The sequence below is a fragment of the Sceloporus occidentalis genome, unplaced genomic scaffold (assembly GCF_023333645.1).
Source record: "Sceloporus occidentalis isolate IW3139 unplaced genomic scaffold, rSceOcc1.0.p SCAF_8, whole genome shotgun sequence".
Taxonomy (NCBI): domain Eukaryota; kingdom Metazoa; phylum Chordata; class Lepidosauria; order Squamata; family Phrynosomatidae; genus Sceloporus; species Sceloporus occidentalis.
In genome coordinates, this window is record NW_028316988.1 from 28238158 (window position 1) to 28262601 (window position 24444).

Here is a 24444-nt window from a genome sequence, read left to right on the forward strand (position 1 = left end):
ACTAGAAGCTGACCATAGAATTGTGCTGGAGGACTGACAAATGTCTAGAGAAGAACACCCATCCCTCCATATTTGCGGCTTTGATTATTCACAGATTTAGGTCCTCCGGTGCAACTCTATGGTCAACTTTAACTAAAAGTTGCACTAAAAGACCTAGAGATTCCTAGAGAGGATACTCCACTAGGCATTTGTAGTTCCTCCAGTGCAACTCTATGGTCAGTGTCGGTCAGACGTTGACCACAGAGGTGGCCGGAGGACCTAGAGCAGTGATGGTGAACCTTTTAAAGGCCGAGTGCCCAAAACTGCAACCCAAGACCTACTTATTTATTGCAAAGTACCGTGTCCCTCTGGCTTTCTAGTAACAAACTCTGGCAAACTTTCTGTGCTGGGGCGATGGCACATGTGCCCACAGAGAGGGCTCTGAGTGCCACCTCTGGCACGCGTGCCATAGGTTCGCCATCACTGACCTAGAGATTCCTAGAGTGTTTTTGTTATTTGCAGTTTTTCCATATTCACGGGGGTCTTGTGCCCCTAACCCTAGCGAATATGGAGGGACAAATGTTTTTTCTCTAAGAATCTAATTCCTGCATTGCAACTCACCAGCAGTCATACTATGGTTCCTAAATATTCCTACTCAGATCTGTGAATAATCAAAGAACAACAACGACGAACAGGTAAACAACATCAATTAAAACACATCAGTTAAAATACACATCAGTTTTAAACTACAAATAACATATACGCGTATTAAAACAATTGACATTTAAAATCCCTCATTTAAAATTCACAATTTAAAAATCTGGATAAGCATTCCAGAAATGACTGTTTTTCAATGCTGTTTTAAATTCGGACAGTGCATCCAGCTGTCGAATCTCTTGCGGCAGGTCATTCCACAGTTTAGGGGCAGCTGAAGAAAATGCCTGGGGGACCATTGGTGGCTAAGTACTGCCTGAACATTTGTAATTGATATTGTGCCACAGACAAGCAATGCATCTGACTCCAAAAGTAACCTCATTCTCTGAATGTCTAGCGAGGAAGTTGGCAAAGGCTGGGTCATACCTTTGAAGACTTGGAGAAGAACCTTTGGATTCTTGGCTTGGGCATTGTGAGAGGCAATGATGTTCTGGTAAGTAAGACAGTTGCAGTTGGTTTTTGGTCACCTCTTGTCTTTATGGGTATCCAGCGGTTGTCGTTCCCAAATAGCTTGCGAGTGGACCCCCTACAAACCCATAGATGTGGGGGAGAGAGTTTGAGAGGTTGTTGAGTTGGAGTATTCCAGGTGGGGAAGTCAGTGACACCAACACAAACTTGAGTCCTCTTCCATTCAGACATGCATCATTGTGCCAAATGAAATGCTGAGGATAGAGGTGGTCCCAGTCCGTGTTTAGTTTGGTAGAGGGTAGTTTGATAATCCTGTATTTAGGCTCAGGTCCATGTTATTTGAAGGACCATATCCTCCCACAGAAGAATTAACGTGGTGTAGTGGTTTGAGCATTGGACGATGACTCCGGAGACCAGGGTTGAAATCCCAGTTTGGCCATGGAAACCTACTGGTGATCCTGGGAAAGCTTTACTCTGCCTCAGCAGATGGCAGTGACAAACCCCCTGAAAGCCCCATGATCGGTTTGCCTTAGGGTCGCCATAAGTTGAAAACAACTTGAAGGCACACAACTGCTGGGTATTAGTGGCTTTGAGCAAACCACTAGATGTCACCAGAGAACACTCATTCTTTTTTGAATTAATCTGAGAGAGCCGGTGTGGTGGTTTCAGTGTTGGACTATGACTCTGGAGGCCAGGGTTCAAATCCTCCCTCAGCCATGGAAACCCACTGGGTGATTTTGGGCAGAGTCACCAACCTCAGAGGGAAGCCATGACAAAACCCCCTCTGGACAAATCTTGCCACGAAAACCCCATGCTAAGTTTGCCTTAGGGTCTCTGTAAGTTGGGAAAGACTTGAAGGCACACAGCAAAGGGCCTAAAGACCCTAAAGGCACCAGATCTCATCTGATCTTGGAAACTAAGCAGGGTCAGCCTTGGTTAGTACTTGGATGGGAGACTGCCAAGGAATACCGTGTGCTGGAGGTGATGTTTCAGAGGAAGGAACTGGCAAAACTACCTCTGTGTCCTCCTTGCCTAAGAAAGCCCTATAAAATTCATAGGGTTGACAGGCAACTTGAAGGCACATGGACACATACACAAAGTATTGCAAGTTACCCCATTTATGCTCCCAGTGTGCACCTACTTAAGCCAAGAGAGCATGAGTCTCCTTCAGCTGTGGTTGGGACTACAGATCCCATGATCCATGAGTTGTCTCTGCTTTGTGGGAGTTGCAGCGCATCAACTGTTGAAGGGCTACCCCTGTTCAACCCTATGTCTTAAAATCCTGACAAGCTGAAATGGGAAGAGAAGGCGGTAGCTTCTCATTTTAAAACAGGTTGGTTAACCTGTGTTTGTTGGGGTTGAACTAGATAGCCCTTGATTTCCCATCTATCTCTGCATTTCTGTGATTCCTGAGGCTGTTGTTGCTGGGATCCACTTTCTAAAATTAAACTTCAACTTGGGCTATGGGAATGTTCCCTTTGCATGAGAAACTCTGCTTCATTGATTTTCACAGTGACAAAATGTGGAAATGAACAGCACCTTTTCCATTTTCTTTCTCCTACCTGAGTTCCACCTCGTCCTAGTCTTGACCAAAAGGGTCAGAGCTCTGGTTTATTTCTCTCCCTCCCAACCCCAGCTTGCCTCTAGGGACATAAAAGATGCACCCAAAATTGTTGAGGCATTCCTCAAATATGTTCCCTTGTAATCCCTGTATCAAGGATGTCCTAACTTGGTTGGGAGAGTGCTGTCCCACTTTCTCAGCTGCTTTTAAAATGTCCTGGCTCCTCTGCCTTCCGCTTAGTCCTCAGCTTACTTCCATTGCTGCAAGATGAGTTCAGAGTGCAAAAGTAGTTAAAGTGGTGTCAAACTGCTTCCATTCTGCAGTGCAGCTGCACCCTAAGGAAGAGTTACAATGAGGAAAAGTTCACCTGCTAATCTCCGAGGACAAATATGGCAAGTTACTCACAACGTTTGAGTCATATGGGTTGAGTAACTGAGTGGAATCATAGAGTAGGAAGAGACCTCAAGGGCCATCCACTCTAGCCTCATTCTGCCATGCAGAAACACAGAATCAAAGCACCCTGACAGATGGCCATCCATCCTCTGTTTAAAGACCACCAAAGAAGTGGACTCCACCATTCTCTGAGGCAGTTTATTCCACTGTCGAACAGCCCTTACTATCAGGACGTTCCTCATAATGTTGAGCTGGAATATCTTTTTCCTGTAGCTTGCACGCATTGTTCCAGGCCCTATTCTCTGGAGCATCAGACAACAAGCTTGCTCCCTCCTCAATGTGACATCCCTTCAAATACTTAAACAAGACTATCATATCACCTCTTAACCTTCTTTTCAAGCTAAGCATACCTAGCTCCCTAAATCTCTCCTCATAAGGCATGATTTCAAGACCCCTTCCCAATTTTGGTCACCCTCCTCTGGACACGCTCTAGCTTCTCAACATCCCTTTTGAATTGTGTTTCCCAGAACTGGACAGATTATTCCAGATGAGGCTTAACCAAAGCAGAATAGAGTGGCACTATTACTTCCCTCGATCTAGACACTATACTTCTATTGACGCAGCCTAGAATTGCATTGATCTTTTTAGCTTCTGCCTCACACTGGTGGCTCATGTTCAGCTTGTGGTCTACTAGGACTCCTAGATCTCTTTCACATGTTGTCTTGCCAAGCCAGGTGTCCCCCATCCTATATCAGTGCATTTCATTGTTTCTGCCTAAGTCTAGTATCTTACATTTCTCTGTGTTGAAGTTCATTTTGTTCATTAGATTTGGCCCAACTTTCTAATATATTAAGGTCATTTTGAATCCTGATCCTGCTCTCTGGGGTATTAGCTACTCCTCCTAATTTGGTGTCATCTGCAAACCTCATAAGCAGCCCTCTATTCCTTCATCCAAATCATTGATAAAGATGTTGAATAGCACTGGGCCCAGGACAGAGCTGTGTGGGACCCCACTGGTGGTCACTTCTCTCCAGGATGAAGAGGAGCCATTGCTGGAGCACCCTTTGGGTTCGGTCGATCAACCAATTACAAATCCACCTAATGGTTGCATTGTCTAGCCCACCTTTTACAAGCTTGTAATATGGGTTCATCATTGAAAGACTGGCCTTTGGAGGAAGATTTCCTCCTTTGAAATTGATGCAGGGAGGATTCATTCTTGTTGGATCGTCCATCTTCCTTCAGTTTGCAGGTGAGAGGCTGATGGAAGGTCTGGACAGAGGTCCAAGATGACTTTATGGCAACCACATTTCTCCGAGTCAAACCTAAAACCGGTCCACCTACAACAGAATTGTATCGAAAGCACTCCCAACAGATGGCCATCCAGTCCGTTTTTAAACCTCCAAAGTCTCCTCTGGAGGTTTTTCAACAGAAGCTGGGTGGCTATCTGTTGGGAGTGCATTGATTCTGTGTTCCTGCATGGCAGAAGTGGGTTGGATTGGAAGACCTTTGGGGTCCCTTCCAACTCTATCATCCTATGAAATGCCCCATAACAGCTGCTTGAGGCTTGAGCCATTTCCTCAGAAGGGAAGAATTAAACACGTTCAACAAAAACCCTGACACAATCTCTTCATGGCCAAGTCTTCTCGGCTCGAGCCCAAGCGAAGGGACCCAGCCAGTAGCCGCAAAAATGGAAGGAAAATGTTTCCTTTCAATAGGAGACGGAGGCGCAGCATAGTCTTGGCAGCTTGAAGCCTACCATTGTCGGCTCCACACGCTGGGTGTTTATAAGAAGGCCTTCTTGTTTAGAGAACTGGCGTACTTGGTTGACAGCTCCGAGGGAAGAACGGAAAGAGGATATCCAGACCTTGCCATCCATCACGCCTCTTAAGCTGGCAGATTCCTGAGAACAAAGCCGGCCAGAAGGCTAAACATTTGGGCCACCCAGATTTGGACCACGGGGGTCTCTCTTGTCTGACTGTCCTTTGAGTTCAGCTTTGCTGGATCTCTTTGGGTTTTTCTTGCACCCAATTGCCCAGCTTGCACAAGGGTTGGGTTAGATGGCCCTTGTGGTCCCTATTTCGCCATGGGCAGCTCTAGCATCGCAGGAGAAGACATCGTTCTCTCTGTATACCCTTCATAATTTTGTATGCCTCCGTCGTGTCAACACACTTCAAAACTTTCCGCTTCGCCCGGGCCATTAGTCTCGGGATTCAAGACCAGTTTCCACCCTCAGCCAATTGGGTCAACTTCTAAATTTTTGGCCGTATATGTCCATGTTTGATTGTTGGCACCCCTTTTAAAAAAGATCTATGTTAAAAACTGGACTGATGCCTTGATCCAACCAGGGCTGTAGCTGGTGGTGGTGGGCGAAAGGAGAGCATTGCCCCTCCAACAAAATGTCTGCCCCTCGCCTGGTAAATTTCTCACCTACATCTGCCAACTGTCCTGATTTGGCAAGGAGAATCTGAATCCTCCCGAGTTTGGAGAAGAGAGGGGCAAATCTTACCCTTCCCAGTCGGCTCCGGCAAAAACAAACTGTTGCGGCCTGTCTTAGCTTGTCTGTTATTCATCATTAAAAACTTTTACCATCTTGGCCACCTGCTGAGGTTGCTTTGGCCACACCTGTACTGTTTTTCATCTGTGAAACATTGGTGGGTATGGGAAACCATCATAACTTTGGAGACCAGGGTTCGATTGCCAGCTCAGCCATGAAATCCACTGGCTGAGCATGGGCAAGTCACACTCTCAGCCTCAGGGGAAGGCAATAGCAAACTTCCACACCAAGCAAACCATAACCACATGTTATGGTTGCCATAAGTTGGAAATGACTTGAAGGTACACAACAAACACATGGGAAACCAGTTTTTCAATTGGGAAACCAACAATGGAGAAAAAAATATTATTTCCATCTATTCCCTCCATCTGCCAACAGCATTGTTACAGTTGGCCCTCCGCATTTGCGGCTTTGATTAATATGTTCTCTTTAGGAATCTCTAGGTCCTCCAGCACAGTTCTGCTGGAAACTGACCATAGAGTTGTACTGGAGGACTTAGAAATTACTAGAGAAAACACTTCTCTAGGCATTTGTAGGTCTTTCAGCATGATTCTGAAGTCAACTTCTGGCAGATGTTGACCATAAAGAGGACTCAGAGATACACAGAGAAGTATTTTTTCCAGTAAAAAATACTGTTTTTTTAAATTTGCAGTGTTTCCACTTTCATGGGGGTCCTGTGCCCCGAACTCCAGAGAATGGAAGGCCTACTGTATTATTATTATTATTATTATTAAAAAGATAAAACTGTTTAAATTTTTTTACCAGGGTGGAGGGAAAGATCTTGCAAAAACAAAACCCTTTCCAGAGTCACCCGTGTTTCAATCTGCTTGTTTTTCCAGTGAACAGTGAGGGGTCGAAGCAAGGGAGAAATAAAAAAACCCGTGCAGCTTTGGAGGTTTTGCAAGGTTCGAAAGGAGGAAGGAGATATTTTGAAAAACGTAAATGTCTTGATTTGCTGGGGGTGAGAAAAGAAGAGAGGGGGAGGAAGTTTGCATTGTGTTGGTACATTGGGTGAGCAAACAGGATAGAGGCCTGGGAGGAGACTAACCACTACTCCTTTGGTGCAGAGAAAGCAGCTCGATATCTCTTCTCAGCAGAAGCCAACCCAAAGTCTCCGGCTTTGCAGATATAAGCCCATCTCAAGTTTTAAGTTTGGTAGCGGAGGACTTTCTACATGTCCCATCACTGTCATTGGCGCATTTCGTGAAACCGCAGACGAGAAAACCTCCGTCTCTGCTTTGGAGCTGTGGAACTCCATGCCACTTTGCTCCCTTCCTGCTCTCCTTCTGCCGACAGGTGAATAACTTTTTATTGCAGGCAGGCCTTTGAGATCTCAGTTACGTAGCAGCAGTTTGGGTGCGCTGGTGTGCTGTATTTCTTCCCTTCGACGATCCCAGCTCAGCCATGGGAACCCACTGGGTGATCTTGGGCAAGTCACATGCTCTCAGCCTCAGAGGATGGCAGTGGCAACACCCATGTAGATCAAGGGAAGTAATACTACCACTCTATTCTGCTCTGGTCAGGCCCCACCTGGAATATTGTGTCCAGTTCTGGGCACCACAATTCAAAAAGGACATTGAGAAACTGGAGCCATGTGTCCAAAGGAGGGTGACTAAAATGATGAAGGGTCTGGAAACCATGTCCTATGAGGAACAACTCAGGGAACTAGGGATGTTTAGCCTGGAGAAGAGAAGGTTAAGAGGTGATATGATAGCCCTGTTTAAATACTTGAAGGGATGTCATATTGAGGAGGGAGCAAGCTTGTTTTCTGCTGCTCCAGAGAATAGGTCACAATGGAGCAATGGATGCAAAGTACAGTGCTACCTCGGGTTACGAAATTAATTCGTTCCGCGGCGCCGTTCGTAACCCGATACATTTCGCAACCCGAAAAGGCTTTCCGTTAGCGCTGGAAAGCCGCTAGCCGCGCTTTGCATTTGAATTTCGCGCCGAAACGCGCCGAAATGAATTTCGTAACCCGAAAAATCTTTCGTTACCCGGAACAGTTTTTTCCAATCTAACTTTTTCGTACCCCGGAAATTTCGTAACGCGATCAATTCGTATCCCAGGGTACCACTGTACAGGAAAAGAGATTCCACCTCAACATTAGGAGGAACTTCCTGACAGTAAGGGCTGTTCGACAGTGGAACACACTCCTTGGAAAGTAGTGGAGTCTCCCTCCTTGGAGGGTTTCTGCATGGCAGAATGGGGTTGGACTGGATGGTCCTTGGGGTCTCTTCCAACTCTAGGACTCTATGATCTCTGAAGAAACTTGCCAAGAAAGCCCTGTGATAGGGTCACCATGAGTCAGAAATGACTTGGGCGCACAGCAATAACAGCAACAACAATTTGTAAGCCACCTTGCATCCTAGTTTTGTAGAAAAGGCAGGATAATAAGAATAGACCCATAGAATTGGAAGGAACCCCTGCGGTGCAGGAATACAATGTTTAGAGATGGCCACCCATCCTTTATTGAAGACCTCCAAAGAAGAGACAGTGATCCTACAAGACAATTTATTCCACTGTCAAACAGCTCTTACTCTTTAGTGGAATCTCTTTTCATGACATTAGAATCCACTGTTTCTCATTCTAATCTCTGGGGCAGCAGAAAATAAGTTCATTGCATCTTCTACTTGACATCCTTCCAGCAATACTTAAAGACAGCTGTCACATCACCTCTCCTTTTTTGCCCCTTGAATCTAAGGCTTGGTTTCGAGAACGTTGATCATCTATCATGGTTGGGTGCCTTCAAGTCGTTCCCAACTTATGGCAACCCTAAGGCAAACCTGTCATAGGGTTTTCTTGGCAAGATTTCTTCAGAGAGGATTTGCCTTGACCTCCTTCTGAAGCTGAGAGTGTGTGACTCACCCAAGATCATGCAGTGAGTTTCCACGGCTGAGTAGAGATTCGAATCTGGTTTCCAGAGTCAAATGCTCAAACCATTACATCATGTGGCTTTTCACCTCTGTTTAAAGACCTCCAAAGAAAGAGGTCCACCATCCTGTCTTGGAGCCAATATATTAAAATAGACTTTGACAGAGTCTATTTCACTGTCAAACACTTCTTCCAGCTGATAAGTTCTTCCTAAGGTTTAGGTGGAATCTCTTTTCTTGTCACTTGACTCCATTGCTCCATGTCCTAGTCTCTGGAGCAGCAGAAAACAAGTTTGCTCCACCCTTAATAGGATATCCTTCCAAATTTTTAGACCTGGCTATCATGTCACCTCTTAATCTTCTCTTCTTTGGGCTAAACATAGCCATCTCTCAGGGTGCTCCTCATAGGACTTGGTGGTTTCCAGACCTTCCACCATTTTGGTCACCCTCCTCTGGACTAAACTCCATCTTGTCCACATCCTTCTTGAATCCTGGTGCCCAGAACTGGACGCAGTATTCCAAGTGACGTCTGACCAAAGCAGAGTAGAGTACTATTCCTTCGATCTAGACACTGTTCTCCTCTACCCTGATTTATCATTATTTTGACTTCCCTCAGTCTGGACATTATGCTCCTGTTGATGTAGCCCAGAATTGATTTAGCTTTTTTGGCTGCTACATCGCCCTGTTGACTCACGTTCAGCTTGCGGTTTTGCCAAGATCTCTACTTCCTTTTTACAAACCCTGCTATGAATCCATGTTGAATGTTGCTTCCTTCAGTCTGGGCATTACTGTTGATGCAACCAACAGCAACAGTCGAATAAATAAATGAGATAATTTTATTTTAAAAATAACAATGACTCAAAAAGTAGGATCATTGGGTTGGAAGGGGCCTAAAGGCTGTGGAGTCCAACCCGCTGCTCAGTGCAGGATCTCCAGCTAAAACATCCCCACCAGGGAGCTGTCCAGTCTCTTTTGAAAGATGTCCAAGGAAGGAAGGAAGCTTGTTTTCTGCTGCTCCAGAGAACAGGATCCGGAACAATGGATGCAAGCTTCAGGAAAAGAGATTCCACCTCAACTTCCTGACAGTAAGGGCTGTTCGACAGTGGAACAAACTCCCTTGGAGGATGGTGGACTCTCCTTCCTTGGAGGTCTTTAAACAGAGGCTGGATGGCCATCTGTCAGGGATGCTTTGACTGAGAGTTCCTGCATGGCAGAATGGGGTTGGACTGGATGGTCCTTGCGGTCTCTTCCAATGCTATGATTCTCTGAAATCCCACTACCTCTCCAAGCCACTGGGTCCATTTCCAAACCCTTCTCACTCTCAAGACTCCGGATGTTTCTTCTAGTGTTCGCAAGATGTTCCTTCTAAAGTTCTCAAGATGTTCCTCCTAATGTTCTCAAGATGTTCCTCGTAATGTTCAGCCAAAATCTACCCTCCTATAACTTGAAACCATTAGACCTGGTACTCCCTCTGGGGCAGCAAAGGAGGTCTTCCCTCTCCTTTCTTGGACAGTCCTTGAGATATTTAAAGAGTGTGATCCTATCACCTCTCCATCTTCTCTTCACCAGGCTGAACATGCCCAGCTCCTTTAACCTTTCCTCCTAGGTTTTGTTCGCCATCCATCTTATCATCCTTGTTGGCCTTCTCTGAATCTGCTCCAACTTGTCTCTATCCTTTTTAAAATAAGATACCCAGGACTGGACTCAGGACTCCAAATGAAGCCTGACCAATGCAGAATATAGTGGGACTATAACTTTCCTTTCATTATTTCCCTTCAACTCTGCAATCTCGTATTTATAATGAACTGGTTACAAGCAGTTAGTTAGTTCCTTTCGACTTTGCAATCCTGTCATTGTAAGGAATTAGTTACATGTAACTAGTTTCAGTGTGGTGTAGTGGTTTGAGCATTGGACTAAGACTGGAGGCCAGGGTTTGAATCCCTGCTTGGCTGTGAAAACCCACTGAGTAACCTTGGGCAAGACACACTCTCTCAGCCTCCAAGGATGGCCATGGCAACCCCTCTCTGAAGACACTTGCCAAGGAAACCCCATGTTAGGTCACCATAGATGAGAAACAATTTGATGATACATAACAACAAAAACAACATTATTTCCCCATAACACTGTAAATCCATGCTTAAAAGGAATTAGTTACCAGTAACTAGTTACTTCCCATCAGGGAACTTGTTACAAACAACTGGTTACTTTCTTTCAACTTCCCAGTTCTATGATTACAAGGAGTTATGCTTCCCTTTATTCTCCCTTTCAACTCTGCCTTTCCATGGTTAGCAGGAACTAGTTACAAACAACCAGTTAGTTCCCTTCTGCTGTGCAATGCTCTGGTTACTAGGAACTGGTTGCAAATAACTAGTTATGTCCCCATAACTATGCAATCTTTTGCATTGGTTTATTTCTTGACTTTATACCCTTTATGCACTGGGATCCAAGTTGGATGGCAATAAATATAAAACGATATTGCAAAAGTTAAACGTTTTCACCTGTGAAATGTTGGAGGGTGTGTAGTGCATAATTTAGCACGTAGTGTGTAATTTTCACCTGATTTTTGCCTTTCTCTTCCCCATCTTCAACAAGGGAGCGGTCAAAGGCCTGGTTTGAGGGTTTCATGCTTTAAGACACACCTTGATTGACTGGTTGGCTCAGGATAGGATCATGATTCTGCAAAGCAGGACAAAATGCAGTGAGCAGTTGCAAGGAGAGGAACAGAACTGACGCAGACGGAGGGCAGAAGAAACGTTTGCAAAGAAACCCAGGAGGTTGCCAGCATGTCCGATCTCAGCCAAGAGATGGGTCCCTTTTCACCATCAGCATTGGCTGTTTTGCCCAAGCAACGTGCCTTCGCTCTGGTGAGATTCCTCCCTGTTTCAGTGCTAGATCTTTTGCCCAGTTCTGCAAACAATTCTCCAGATTCTTTATTCTGGTGAAATCTGATCTTGGAAGGAACAGCGCTGGTGGTGGGCACCTCCTTCCAGGGTGGGGTAGACGCTGATGCGGTTGGACTGGGCATTTGGAACTAAAAAATCCCCTCACTGAGAGCTTTTTGCATTGGACATCTTCCTTGGATGTGTCCGTTTTATACTCTTGCTCTGGATTTATCCCTGATCCTCAAGGCAGTGAACAGAGGGCGTTGAGATTTTGGTGCCATAATGTTCTGGTGCTTTTGCCTTTTGTCGGAGGACGAGAAAAAAGCAGTTGCGATTGACAGAGAAATCAACCGCCTTCTCCAGGAGCAAAAGAAGAAGAATCGATGGGAACTGAAACTCCTTTTGCTTGGTGAGTGTTTCAGATTATTACACAGGCTTGCAAAACTGAGGGTCATAAAAAGGTTCCCCCCCCCCAACTTGCTTTGGCGATTCTTTTGTTGTAACTTGTAAAATATGGTGGAATGAAATGGACCGGAAAAGAATTATGCCACAAGGAGTGCTTACAGGCTTTTAAAATACTTTAATTTGCTGATATGCAACTCAAAAACTTATTCAAAAGTACCAATAGGAATTGCACCGAAACATCAGTGTCTGCACTTAACCAAAGCTGAGTGCCAACTGAATATCAAACTTGTGAAAGGTCTATGTGCAGTGTAATGTTTTTATCATGTTTTTCTAATTCGGCACCAACAGATACGTTAAAAACAGCTACGATATTGTAAAAAGTTTTTCCATTGAAGGCCGGCGTTATAATTACTAGCTGAGATCCTGCATCACAATCTATGCAAGTCCCAAGCAGAATGCCAGCCGCTGTTAGTATCTTGGGTTTCACCATTTATCTAATGGTCCTGACTGCATTTTAGACCTTCAATTGTTTAGAGTTTATCCGAAAATCTAGGCAGCAGGGAGGTATTGATGGATGATGCGGCATGTACCAGGTTGTGTCACTTTTTGCAATGGTATGATTGTGGTTCCATTTGTGACTATACATCATCAGTTCCTATTTGGAGTTTGTATCTCTCTGTTTCACAGCCTAGGAGGCTTGCAGATTCCATACCTGTCTTTATTATCTTGGTTTCACAGTCTCTCAGATCCGACAGAGTGGAGTATTGGACCATCAATGATTCTGGTTCTGTCCAAGAATCAAGGCATCAGTGAGGCACCTCTGGATAATGCAACCTGGTCCAAGCAGCGTCCCTTTTTCTTTCTCTTTCCTTTTCCTCCTCCTCTTCTTTTTCTTATCCTTTGCTTCCTCCTCTTCCTCTCCCTTCTCTTCCTCCCCTTCTCCTTATTACTAATATTATTTTTCGCTACTAATACACACACACACATACATTACTTCTTAACAAAAAACAAAGTGCTAGGAAGAGCTCAGTGCTTGCTAACCAGGAGAGGCTAGAGGCATGGATGATGGGCCTCTCTATCCAGCAGAATGCATGACAGCAAGAGTAGGAAGAATCAGTATTCTCTCTTTTTCTGTTCCCTTCCTTCCTCCTCTGATTTTACTGTGCTCTTCTGCAAAAAGAAAGTAGGGAAGATGCCAGTGGAAAGGGAGTTCCAGAATCTGGGGCAGCCACTGAGAAGGCTCTGTCTCCCATGTTCCCACCAGATGTACCTGTGAGGATCGTGAGACAGAAACAAGAGCTTTCTCAGTAGCTGCCCTTAGTCCCTGGAACTTCCTTCCACAAGGCCTTTTCAGAAGGATAGAGACAAGTTGGAGTGGCCTCAGAGAAGGGCAACAAGGAGGTTAAGAAGCATGGAGAACAAAAGGTTGAAGAGGTTGAAGGAGGTTGGGTATGTTTAGCCTGGTGAAGAGAAAATGAGAGGTGACAGGATTGCCCTCTTTAAATACCCCAAGGGCTGTCTCAGAGAGGAGAGGGCAAGTTTGTTCTCTGCTGCCCCAGAAAGTAGCTCCTCAGTGGTTTCAAGTTACAGGATGGAAGATCTCTATTGAACATTAGAAGGAACTTCTTGATAGAAAGATGAGTTTGGTAATGGAACCAATGGCCTACAGAGGTGGTGGGGTCTCTTTCTCTGGAGGTCTTCTAAAAGAGGTTGGACATGTCTCTGCTGGGGATGCTTAAACTGGAGAGCCTGACTTGAGCAGGGATTTGGACTCCAAATCTGATTTTACTCAGCAGAGGGAAAAGGAATGGAAGGTTTGATTCTTGCTGCAGGAATGGAATTGATGAAGAGGTTCACTTTTGCTTCCCTTTAGGCACCGGGGAGAGTGGGAAAAGCACCTTCATCAAACAGATGAGGATTATCCATGGGGTTGGCTACACCGAAGAGGACCGGAAGGCGTTTGTCAAGGTCGTGTATCAGAACATCTTCATGTCCATCCATGCCATGATCAAGGCTATGGAGACCCTTCAGATTCCTTATGACCAGCCGGAGAACGCAGTAAGTAACTAACATCAGAAGAAGCATACCATGCTTATGTTTTCTATGACCCTACTAGGCAAAGTGCGAAGTGCTTGTTTTGATCCATATGGCTGGGGGAAAGATTATCAGAAGGACCATATCTCCCCATATGACAGTTTCCAGAGGAGGCTGACCAAATATGGTTAAGGATCCAGGAACAAAGCTCTAGGAGGAAATATCTGAAGGATCTGGGTATGCTCAGCCTGAGAACTGATGTGGTGTCCATCTTTTAAGTAAGGATGCTGTGCAGAAGATGGTGTGAGCTTGTCTTCTGCTGCTCCAGAGGATGGGACCTGAGTCGATGGAATGGGAAGAATTAGAAGAAAGGGACAGGGATATAGCTACAGGATTCGAACTAAATCTTAGGAAGAACTTCTTGATGGTAAGAGCTGTTTGTTAGAGGAACAGACCAGCTTGCAAGTTGGTGGACCGTCCTTCATTGGAGAGCATAAGGATACCAACCTCTCTGAGCTTTTTGATAGTGCAGTAGACCACCTTAGAAAATGGTGGACCGTCCTTCATTGGACAATAAAGGACAGACCACCATCTTCCAAGGTGGTCTACTCCATTATCAAAAAGCTCAGAGAGGTGGGTATCATTTGTCCTCCCATGAAGGGTCCACTATCTTCTAAGGTGGTTTACTTCACTATCAAAGAGCTCAAAGAGGTGGGTATCCTTTTGATAGTGAAGTCCACCTTAGAAAATGGTGGACTGTCCTTCATTGGAGGACATAAGGATACCCACCTTTCTGAGCTTTTTGATAATGGAGTAGACCACCTTGGAAGGTGATGGGACCTCCTTCATTGGAGGGCATAAACAGAATTTGGATGTCCATTTCTCAGAGGTGGAGTCTACAAGATGGTACTTGTTGCTCTTTCTAACTCCACAGCTCTATGAACCTGCCCAAGTTTTAAGGTCTGGAAGAAGGATTCTCCTTTCAGATCTGTCACCTTCAGAGGTACATTTGGTGGGGACCATGGTGGTGGAGGGTATTCTTGGTGGCTGCTCCCAGATTATGGCATCTTCCCAGTGAGATGAGGCTAGTTTCCTCCCAGTAGCTCCAACTCCACCATGGGGAAAATTGATATTTTGAGTTCATTCTTGGATTTAAAGCTCTCCAAGCTTGGCCTATTTTAGTGTGTCCCAAAGGAGCTTTCCAAGGTACTAATCCAGGGGATACATTTGCAGGGTATTCTGTCCAATGTCCTGAACCTATTGTAACAGATGTGCTTCAGCAATATGTTGGGGACCTTTATACCATCTGAAGAGAAAACCTGGAGTGAATTCACTGCACCGTGGCATCCCTAGGATTGGTATCACCCAGTGCAGTAACTCAAGGTGTCACCTCCTGCCATTCACCTCCTCCCATACCACACTCTACAGAACCCTTAGAAATATCTTTTATACTAACGTTATTCATAAGTCGTAATTCCCCTATATCACACTGAACGTAATGGCAGTTAGGAAGAACCTCTTGACTTTAAGTGTTGAAATAGAGTGCCTTAGAGGATGGTAAACTATCTTTCTTTGGAGGGCTTCAAACAGGACAATGGATGGACATCTTTCACAAAATCATAGCATCATAGAGTTGGAAGGTACTCCAAGGGTCATCCAGTCCAACCTCCCTTCTACTCTGCAAGAAGACGCAATCTAAACACTCCTGACAGATAGCCGAGCCTCTATTTAAAGACCTCCAAAGAAGGAGACTCCACCACCCTCCGAGGGAGCGTCTTCCATTGTTGAACAGATCTTACCATCAGGAAGGTCTTCCTACTGTTTAGTTGGAATCGCTTTTCCATTTGCATCTATTGCTCCAGGTCCTAGTCTCTGGAGCAGCAGAACATAAGCTTGCAACAACAAGCTAGTATAATAAGGTACGGCAATGACTAGAAAACTTCAAATGTGGTGCAAGGAAAGAAATAAACAATTTTACTGTGATTTGGAATTGGATACACACACACACACACTCTGTGTGTGTGTGTTTGTGTGTGTGTGGTGGTGGGGAGATAATGTTGGGCTTCCAAAGGCATTTGGCTCTTTTTGGCTGACTGTGCAAGGAAACATCTTTGGCATCTTGTATTTTGAGACACTGCCTAGGTAACTTAATTGAAAAGGAATTTTGTCGACTGCTTTCTTGGACAGTGGAAATAAACTAATATCATGTTATAAAAGTATATTTAATATACTTTTATTGTATATAATCTAATGGGAACCAGTGTGGTGTAGTGGTTTGGGTGTTGGACTACGACTTCGGAGACCAGGGTTTGAATTTCTGCTTGGACATGGAAAGTCACTGGGTGACCTATGGGCAAGTCACACTCTCTCAGCCTCAAGGGAAGGCAAAGGCAAACTCCCTCTGAACAAATTTTGCCATGAAAATCCCATGATGGGTCTGCCTTGGGGTTGCCATAAATTGGAAATGACTTAAATGCACACAATAAAAATGTTTACACACATATAAATATGCACATGAGAGCCAACATGGTATAGTGGTTTGAGCATTGGACTACGTCTGTGGAGATCAGAGTTCAATTCCCCACTTGGCCATGAAAACCCATTGGGTGGCTTTGGGCTAGTCACACACTCTCAGCCCCAGAAAACCCAATGATAGGCCTTAGGGTCACCATAAGTCGGAAACAACGTGAACGCACACAACAGCAAATGTACATGCCACACACACACATTTTTAAAAATGGATTGAAGAGTCTTTCATCCACAAATCCATACTTGTAGGGAGGTACCTTGACAGATATCTCATCATGCAAGTCTTTGATGCCGACATTCATGGTAGGTTTTGGATTTCACATGACCTGCTTAATGAAAAATGGTGTACTTAAAATTTCTTATTCCGTTGCATTTCTCCTAGCAAAATGCCCAGTTGCTCAAGGAAGTGGATGTCTACAAGACAACAGTGTTGGAAGCACACCATGCGAGGATGATTGAAAGTCTCTGGAAGGATGCTGGGATTCGAACCTGCTACCTGAGGCGGCGAGAATATCACCTACTAGACTCTACTCCCTAGTGAGTGCTTTTGCTCCTTCTATTCACCTGAATAGGAAGGTGAAATAGAAAGAGCCCTGTCCCCTTTTATGTGCTGCATTCTCTCAAATGATGCCTTGCATTGAAATGCATGCTTGGGTCAGTTTAAACACCCAAGACTTGCATTGCAGCCTTTGGAGAAAGGTAAAACATTGCAGTAAGTTAACTTCCAACCGGAGCATCCGTCCCAAAGGTCCTGATGTCATTTTGCATAGACAAGTACAAAGATCCCATTTCTCTACCCAACCCTTTTCCTATTTACTAATTTACTAGTGATGCCCTCTATTTTCTTGCCTCATTCCCAAGAGAACCACTGCCCTTATTTCCCTCTCTTTAATATTGTTTTCGTGGCCATTTGGGAAATTCTTTGGTAATACATTGTTAGGATAGGGCCCCGACAGCCACTTCCCCAGAGTCTCTGGATTCAAATTGCAAAATGAGGACTAGGTGCATTTTTAGCTGATACCAAACTGGCTGTTTCCTCCCTGGCGGCCACAGAGGTTGTATTTTGAATTATCAGTAACGTTTTGCAGGACAGAAATGTGTTGTACCTCACTCCTTGAATATATCTTTGACCCAGAAGGATGCACTCTGCCTTGACTTTGAAACCTATGGAAAGATAGTGATGGCTGCAAGAGTTGACAACATTTGGCCAAGCAGAGCATGGTTTTTCATGCAGGTGGAGGGCGCCCCCAAGTGGCAAGAGAGGTGAATGCCAGGATGGCAATACTTATTAGATAAGAAGCTTATTAAGATGGGCTTCTATGGCCCTTATCACACTAGCGAAATCTTGTTCAGAAACAGGATTTAAATCTGAACGAGATTTGACAAGTGTGATAAGGTCCCTTGTATTGTTTGGAAATGTTGGTGGGAACTCTGGTTGTAGGGTTGGGCTCTTTGTGGCCTCCGGGCTGATTTTACAAAACTAGGATCCACTTGGTCCCAAGAATGATCCATCCGTCCCAAAAGGTGGAGGAGAATCTACCCTAGTCAAGCGGTGATGTTACTTTAGCTGTTCCTGGCACTTTATCAAACCATTGAGGCCAAAACGGTCACCTCTCCAACACTAGTCTGCTCTAAGGGCTGGCCCAAGGGAAGAGACATTTAAGTTGCTGCCATTGTGTGGCTTCAAGTCATTTCCCATTTATGGCAACCCTAAGTCGAGGTTTTCTTGACTAGATTTGTTCAGAGGAGGTTTGCCATTGCCTTCCTCTGAGGCTGAGAGAGTGTGACTTGCCCAAAGTCGCCCAGTGGGTTCCATGGCCAAGCTGAGAATCGAACCCTGGTCTCCAGAGTCATAGTCCAATGCTTTTTTTAAAATTGAAATTAAACTTCATACATATAAATTTTATACAATACATAATTCCATATACAGTGGGCCCTTAGTATCTGTTGGGGTTTGGTTCCAAGAACCTCCATGAATATCAAAATCCGTGGATGCTCAAGTACCATTAAATGCAATGGCATAGTAAAATGCTGTGCCTTACCTAAAGTGGCAAAACCAAGCCTTACCTGTTGGAATTTATATATTTTGGGAATATTTTCAAGCTGTGGATGCTTGAATCCGTGGATAAAAGAATCCATGGATATGGAGGGCTGACTGTACACATTTTTTGCCTTCTATTACAACTTGGCTAAGTATATTTATATCCCCCCTCCGTGCTCCCCTTCTCCAGAGCCATTTTCACCCTTATATTCCGTCCAAAATCTCAATGCCTCCCATGGAGGTAATCTTCCATCTTCTTTTCTTAATACTTTCTCAATGAATTCTTTCCAAATTCCATCTGAGTCACTTTTCCCCCCATAATCCCCTTTTCGCTTTCAATCTGCATGTCAATTTATCATTAATTGCTAATTTCCATACATCGCAAATTGTCCTCTGAGCAAATCTTGCCAGGAAAACCCTACGATAGGTTCGCCTTGGACTTGTGTCGTAAGTCGGAAATGATTTGAAAGCACACAACAGCCACAAAGCTCAAAGGAAAGAAATGTTTTAAGCTGTATGCATAGTGATTTGTATCTTGTGGTTTGCGTCATTGGGGTGTATCTGTCAGTTGGCTTTCTGGCTGCTCTCACTTTCCAGTTTCCTGTCCAATCTGGAGCGCATCGCCGCAGATGGATACGTACCAAGCGCTCAGGACATCTTGAGGACCCGTGTGCCGACGACGGGAATCAATGAGTACTGTTTCTCGATCCAAAAGGTAACACTAAGGTGAGCCAAGTTGCAGCGAGAGGATGCCTTTGAGCATCACTGGTCACCTCAGTGCTAAGACTAGTGTTGCTGGTTAGGAAACTCTTCCTAAACTGGATGCGATATGGCAATATTGCACCAGTTTTATAGGAATTGCTCTCGTTGCCATGAATATTATTCTGGTCTGACTTCACATGCTGGTCACATTGGTGTAATAGTATCAGGGTTTGCAAGGTTGAAGCCCTAGGGGTTTATCACACACTGGGGCTAATTTCGATATTAAAGAGACATTAAAGCAAAATTAAACCAACCCAACAAGGCAATCTATGTCAGGATTGTGAGTAGGCTGGAGACATATAAAGGTGCCTTAATCTATCTCTTTTATCTATCCACCTTTATACACATACAAAGGTGCCTTTATCGATCTCCCTATTACACTATCTGTCTTCATGTGTGTGTGTGTGTGTGTGTACATGGAAAGATACTACATGTATACATAGCGCTGTTCCAGCATATCAGTGATGTCCAAACGCTGGCCCTCCAGGTGTTTTGGACTTCAGCTCCCAGTATCCTAAACCATTGGCCAAGGTGGCTGAGGCTTCTGGGAGCTGAAGTCCAAAACAACTGGAGAGGCAGAGTTTGGATATCGCTGCAGTATATGGTTTCAGAAACCAAAGCATGTTCCGGCACATCCTGCCAGCCAGCATCAAGTCCCACCGAACGCTATCTCCCCAAGAAATGGGCAATGCTGTGCCTAACCTCCCTTTCCAAAAGCAAAATGGCCACATATCCTTTTCTTCAAATAACCTTTATTTTATAAAGTCAGATAAAACAACACATATAAATACATAACATAACATAACATAAAAAAACCCAACACATACATCAATCTTCACACAATCTAGATACATCAGTCTACATCTGCCACACAAAATTCACACAACCTTAAACTGGGATATTAACTTTTTATTTATTTGCTTGCATTTGCTTCCAGGATTGTCGATGTTGGCGGTCAGAAGTCGGAGCGGCGGAAGTGGATCCACTGTTTCGAAAACGTGATCGCTTTGATCTACTTGGCTTCGCTCAGCGAATACGACCAATTCCTGGAGGAGAACAGCAGCGAAGTGAGGATTTGGGTGGCATTTTTCATGGCTGGCCATTTGTTCCCATGCAGAAATAATAATAATAATAATAATAATAATAATAATAATAATAATTTGTTTTATTTTTATACCGCTATTCCAAAGATCATAGCGGTGAACAGCAAGTAAGCTAATTAGCAAGTAAGCTCATTTGCCCCCAACAGTCTGGGTCCTCATTTTAGCTCCCTCCTTGGAAGGATGCAAACCTGAGTCGAGCTTGGGCCCTTTTGCTGGTCTTGAACTCGCAACCTTGTGGTTTTGAGTGAATGGCTGCAGTACAGGCATTTACCCACTGCGCCACCAGTGGTTAAATTATTTGTTTTAAAAGAGATTAATTTTTACTCATTTTTAACCCAAACGATCCAATTTGTAATCGAAATAAATATATAATCAAGGATAAAGGAAGAGCTTTATCACAGACCTACCTAGCATCATAGACTCATAGTTAACAAATTAACCTAAACTAACTAAAACACACATACAAAAACCTCTGGCCTTTTTCCCATTAACTGTAATGGGTGAAAATTAAAACCGGTATGTATAAATTATATTGTTCTGCCATTAGAGATTTCTCTAAGTCAACTTGTTAGAGTTACCGATAGTCAGAACTGCAAATTATTACATTGTTAGTTGGCTCCAAAAACCCATAAATGGTTTCCAGTCTTTCAAAAAGGGTTCAAAGTCTGTGTAGCAGCTTTCTGCAATCTGTTTTGCTTACATTTCATTGAATGCAGTGCCTGTTGTGTTTTCACGCCGTTCTGTCTCCCCTTCCTTGGGTCAGAACCGGATGCGGGAGAGCCTGGATCTCTTCCGAACCATCCTGGACCTGCCTTGGTTCTTGAATGCCTCCATCATCCTCTTCCTCAACAAAGTGGACATCTTGGAGGAGAAGATCATGAGCTCTGACTTGGCTGCCTACTTCCCCGGTTTTCCAGGTAACCCTTTCCGGTTCCATACCAACAGTGTGAAGTAGTGGTTAGAATGAGAGACAGACGAGTGAGAGGACTTGGGTTCAAATCATCCTCTGGTCATCAAATTCACCTGAGGAGATGTCTTCTTTTCTTGGCTGCTGACACCGCTTTAATTGCCATGGCTCAGTGCTATGCTGGGATTTGTACTTGCTTGGAGCACCAAGATTCTTGGACAATAGCTCTGTGAAAATCCCAGAATTCCATAGCCTTGAGCCGTGGCAGTTAAAGCAGAGTCAAATTGCATTCATTCTCTAGTTTAGATGCAGCCTCACTCTTCCTCCTCGTCTTTCTAGGCTAACCTACTGTGCCAGGGAGATATATATGTATGTAGGTGTATACATGTATGTGTGTATACACACACACACACACACACACACATATATATTGTGTGTGTATGTGTGTGTATACACACACACACAGCGAGTTCCAAAAATCATGCATATTCAAGTCCCATAGGATTGAATGGGGCGTGTGCATGTGGGGTTAATGGTGGTTGCCCTTCTGAGGATTTCAAGTCCACGGACTTGGAGGGGTCACTCTGTGTGTGTGTGTGTGTGTGTGTGTGTGTACACACATATATATTGGAGGGGGAATTAAAAGGGGAGACCACAGTGTGTGGTGATACGCTTTAATGCTGAAGTTCAAATCCCGGTGAAATATTCCATTCTCGGTAGGGTAGGATTTCCAGGTGGACCATTTGCCATCTCTCCCTAGGATGTGTTTTTTCTAACACAAGATAAGTCCCCCAACAAAAACTAAACTCATCACCTCATACCCACAAGTTTTGCATTTCTATGGCTAGTCACACACACACAACCTGCTCATTCGTAGCCATAAAGGTCTGCTCCTAGACACTTCACTCCATGCATCTGATGAAGTAGACTTAGGTCCAAAACACACTGCAAAAATAGTCCAGTTTGAGACTGCTTTAACCCCCTTGGTTCAGTGCTGGGGGAGCATGGGAATAGTAGTTTATCGTGGCACCAGAGCTCTCTGGCAGAGAAGGCTAAGTGTCTCATAAAACTACAGTTCCTAGAATTCCTTAGCATTGAGCCAGTGCAGTTAAAGCGGTTTCAAACTGTACTATTTCTGCAGTGTGTTTGGACCTAAGTCTATGGAAGCTTATGCTACCACCTTCTTTCTCTGTTTGTCTCAAAGCTGCTGCAAGTTGTATCACAGAGAGAGAGAGAATAGTAGAACCCTAGAGTTGGAAGAGACTCCAAAGACTATTCAGTCTGACCCCATTTTGCAATGTGAGAAGACACCATCAAAGCATCCCCAGCAGATGGCCATCCAGCCTCTGTTAAAAAAACCTCCAAAGAAGGAGACCCTACCACACTCCAAGGGAGTATGTTCCACTGCTGAACAACTCTTACTGTCAGGATATTCTTCCTAATGTTCAGATGGAATCTCTATTCCTAGAGCTTGCATCCATTGCTCCGAGTCTCTGGAGCAGCAGAAAACAAGCTTGCTCCATCCTCAATACGACACCCCTTCAAATATTTAAACAGGGCTATCATATCACCTGTTACCCTTCTCTTCTCCAGGCCACGCATACCTAGCTTCCTATGCTGTTCTTCACATGACTTTATGGTTTCCAGATCCTTCACCGCTTTGGGTGCGGAGTCACGACCAAAAGGTATGGGAAAGCTGGCCCATTTAGGAAGCTCCTTTGCCTCTCTTTCTAGGTCCCAAGCAAGACGCTGAGGCGGCGAAGTGGTTCATCCTCGAAATGTACACAGAGGTCTTTAGACAGTCCTCGGTTTCTGATGGCATCTGCAGGGCAGGACCTCTGAAAGAGAGCTCCAGACCCAGGATCCTCTACCCTCACTACACATGTGCCACGGACACGCAGAACATCGGCACGGTTTTCGAGGACATTAAAGATGCCGTCCTGGCCGGCTACTTGGATGAGTTCAACCTGGTTTAGAACAGATCGGCAACCACTAAGATGGCATTGCTGTGGTGGAAGATGGCTGGCCATTCTGTCTTTCACCTGGAAGCCATTGATCTCAGCTAGGTCTACTATTTAACTCTGGATGAAATGTTTCCGGAGCTGAGTTTTGGTGTAAGAGGGCATCCTTTTGGGAAACCTAGAACTGTGGTTGGAGCCATCTTTTGGGGGGACTCCTGCATTGAAATAAAAATACATTGGGGTGAAATTCGGGTTGCCGTTAAGTCAGAAAGGACTCGAAGGCACACAACAGCAACATACTGTTTAGCTTCCCCAATGCAGAATCGATGAATAGGATTTCAAAATGCTGAGGTCCTTTGCCAAAAGTCCCATGTCATGATGCTACCCCAGAACTGAACTGGTGAATGAACCCTTTGATATGCTGGGTGATACATAGTTCTTGAGGTGGAAGCATCAAGATGGTTCGATTTGCAGGGGCAATATTATTATCTTGGTTAAGATATCCTCTATATTTAGCTGCAGCTGTTTTATAACAGCTCAGGAAAAGGTGTGGTAGATGGTGTTCCTTGACAACATTAAGTTGCTAGGAGAAATTCTTGTTGCAATGCAAAGTCTTTTGTGGTTTGTTCAGGGGTGAGCAACCAAGAGCTCTTAGCTTTGCAAAAGACCCGCTTTGAGTGGAGATGGGAATTGCCCAAACTCATTTGTTGGTATGGGTCAACAAACAGCCTTCTCTGTTTTTTGTACGTCTCTTTTAAATATCGTAACAAGTTGTCTGCACTTCACAATTCACCACTACATCACTGCACTTGTTCAGCATTGTGAGCTTTTTCTAATGTCCCAGCTTTAGCCCAGATGGCTCATAATCTTTTTATGGACTCCCTGTCCCTGAATCTTGGGCTGCATCTGCATTGCAGAAATAATCCAGGTTGACACCACTTTAACTGCCATGGCTCAATGCTAGAAAAGTCTGGGAACTGTAGTTTTGTTAGACAGTTCGCCTTCTCTGTCAGAAAGCTCTGGTGCCACAACAGGCTACAAATCCCCAAATTCCATAGCATTGAGCCATGGCAGTTAAAGTGGAGTCAAACTGGATTATTTCTGCATTGCGGATGCAGCCTCGGCTTTGTTTCATCAGAACATTCCAGTGCACTGAGTTCCTCGCTTCCTCGCCTATGTTTATGTGATGCAAATGAATGTTCTGTAGGCAATTCATTCAGAAAATAAAATGTTCACAATTCAAGAGAAGGACTGAGTTTGCCAATGTATGCTGTGGGGTTGACGTGATGGACAATGCATGGAAAAGAACCACCATATTGGGCTTTCTTGCTCTCTCTTTTG

At 44.4% G+C, this 24444-nt stretch overlaps 1 protein-coding gene across 4 annotated transcripts; it reads left to right on the top strand.

The window, feature by feature from the left end:
* Positions 1–778: 778 nt before the first annotated feature.
* LOC149308434 (guanine nucleotide-binding protein subunit alpha-15-like) lies at positions 779–24341 on the top strand. 4 transcript variants are annotated; one of them, XM_089535791.1, is made up of 9 exons: positions 779–1126; positions 6677–6905; positions 11072–11770; positions 13640–13824; positions 16712–16866; positions 18968–19096; positions 20070–20199; positions 20999–21152; positions 22877–24341. In XM_089535791.1, the coding sequence occupies exons 3-9, from the start codon at positions 11644–11646 to the stop codon at positions 23116–23118; spliced, it is 1122 nt and encodes a 373-aa protein (XP_089391917.1). In that variant the 5' UTR covers positions 779–1126; positions 6677–6905; positions 11072–11643; the 3' UTR covers positions 23119–24341. The 4 variants fall into 4 exon arrangements, with proteins under 4 accessions (XP_089391917.1, XP_089391918.1, XP_089391919.1 ...); XM_089535792.1 differs by having other exon boundaries at positions 6707–6905; XM_089535793.1 differs by lacking the exon at positions 779–1126 and having other exon boundaries at positions 6387–6905; positions 11072–11343; positions 11608–11770.
* The last annotated feature ends 103 nt before the right edge of the window (positions 24342–24444 follow it).